The sequence below is a fragment of the Chiloscyllium plagiosum genome, unplaced genomic scaffold, assembly GCF_004010195.1.
Source record: "Chiloscyllium plagiosum isolate BGI_BamShark_2017 unplaced genomic scaffold, ASM401019v2 scaf_79609, whole genome shotgun sequence".
In the NCBI taxonomy this organism is placed as follows: domain Eukaryota; kingdom Metazoa; phylum Chordata; class Chondrichthyes; order Orectolobiformes; family Hemiscylliidae; genus Chiloscyllium; species Chiloscyllium plagiosum.
Genome location: NW_025178806.1, coordinates 510 through 2,220, shown reverse-complemented (window position 1 = coordinate 2,220; position 1,711 = coordinate 510). Strand labels below are relative to the sequence as shown.

General features: G+C 58.1%; 1 protein-coding gene across 1 annotated transcript; it reads right to left on the bottom strand.

The window, feature by feature from the left end:
• Window positions 1-5: 5 nt before the first annotated feature.
• Window positions 6-1,006, bottom strand: eif3f (eukaryotic translation initiation factor 3, subunit F; the record flags this gene model as incomplete). Its single annotated transcript, XM_043684429.1, has 3 exons — window positions 819-1,006; window positions 634-725; window positions 6-163 (listed from the first exon to the last, which is right to left on the bottom strand). Coding segments are annotated over exons 1-3 (423 nt in total), but the record flags the coding sequence as incomplete, so codon positions are not given.
• Between the last annotated feature and the right edge of the window lie 705 nt (window positions 1,007-1,711).

Below are 1,711 nucleotides of genomic sequence, written 5' to 3'. Positions count from 1 at the left end.
GAGCTGGAGGAGAGGGGCACACTCACCAGGACCTCCTCAGCGTACTGGAGGACAGTGGTCAGCATGTCCTGGATCCGAGCTGCCGATGTGCCAACTTGCTGCAGATCACTGGACAAGGTAATGGTCCGATTTGGGCTGGTCCGGGTCCTCTGAATCACATCGACTAGAGATTGGGGGGTTGGGGGGGGTGGTTAACACACAACAGGAATGTCACTCGACCCTCAAGTGAAAAGGAATTCACTCACGCAGAGCGCAAAGTGGGAGTGCAATTCTCCGGGCTCCAGTCTTCCTGCGATCTCTCTCTGTAACCCCGCATGGACACCCCCCTCACTCTCACACAGCACCTTCCAGACCCGACCCCCTCGAGTGACCCTCCCTCCTCACTCACACAGCACCTTCCAGACCCGACCCCCTCGAGTGACCCTCCCTCCCCCCCTCTCACACAGCACCTTCCAGACCCTACCCCCTCGAGTGACCCTCCCTCCCCCCCTCTCACACAGCACCTTCCAGACCCTAACCCCTCGAGTGACCCTCCCTCCCTCACTCTCACACAGCCCCTTCCCTCACCGAGGGGCGAGCGCAGAGACAAGAGACACTCAGTCTGACCCCTCACCTGGATCGGTCTGCACTCACCTCCAATTCTCTCTGTGTCGTAATAAACGTATCTCACGGTCAATGGAGTGAACATGACGCCCATGGTCTTCCCGGGAACGCCAAGCGGAGTGCTGCGAGGGAGACAGGGAGATGGATTTGTCAGTGGCGGGCTGAGACGCGGCGAGGCCTGAGAATCGGCCTGATCCCCGGGGGGCAGCCCCTACCTGACGTAGGCCTTGATGCTCATCCGGCCGTCCTGCAGCATCGTATCCACGGTGACGTGGACAGGATTCTGCGCCTCGCGGCTGTAATATTCGTGAATCAGCACCGAGTGTTCCGTGATGTCGTGTCCTGTGGCAAACCTGCAATTCAGAAAGACGGACAAACACCACCTCATTGCCGGCGGCTCAGCGGTTTCGCGACAAACCACCCGTGTCTCACAGTCCCACCGGCTAGCATCCCGCAGTCAGACACCTGACCTGGCTGTGAAGCCCAGGATTGGGGTGGGGGGGGGCCTTCCCACTACAGCCTCCTTACTCTTCGGTTTGACAAGATCACAGAGGATCGCATTCTGAACTCCAAGATCCTGCAAACCCACAGCTAACCTTCAAATCCTCGTCGGTCAAGGACAGAGAGTGGTGCAGCTGCTCAGTGGCTAGCGCTGCTTGCGCATTCTCCCCGTGTCTGTGTGGATTTCCTCGGGGTGCTCCGGTTTCCTCCCACAGTCCAAGGATGTGCAGGTTAGGGTGGATTGGCCATGCTAAATTACCCATGGTGCCCGGTGATGTGCAGGTTACGGTGGATTGGCCATGCTAAATTACCCATGGTGCCCGGTGATGTGCAGGTTAGGGGGGATTGGCCGTGCTAAATTACCCATGGTGCCCGGTGATGTGCAGGTTAGGGGGGATTGGCCGTGCTAAATTACCTATGGTGCCCGGTGATGTGCAGGTTAGGGTGGATTGGCCATGCTAAATTACCCATAGAGCTCAGGGATGTGTAGGTTAGGGTGGATTGGCCATGCTACATTACCCATAGTGCCCAGGGCTGTGCAGGTTAGGGTGGATTAGTCAGGGATTAAATGTCGGGGAATGGGTCTGGGTGGAATGCTGTTCGGTGG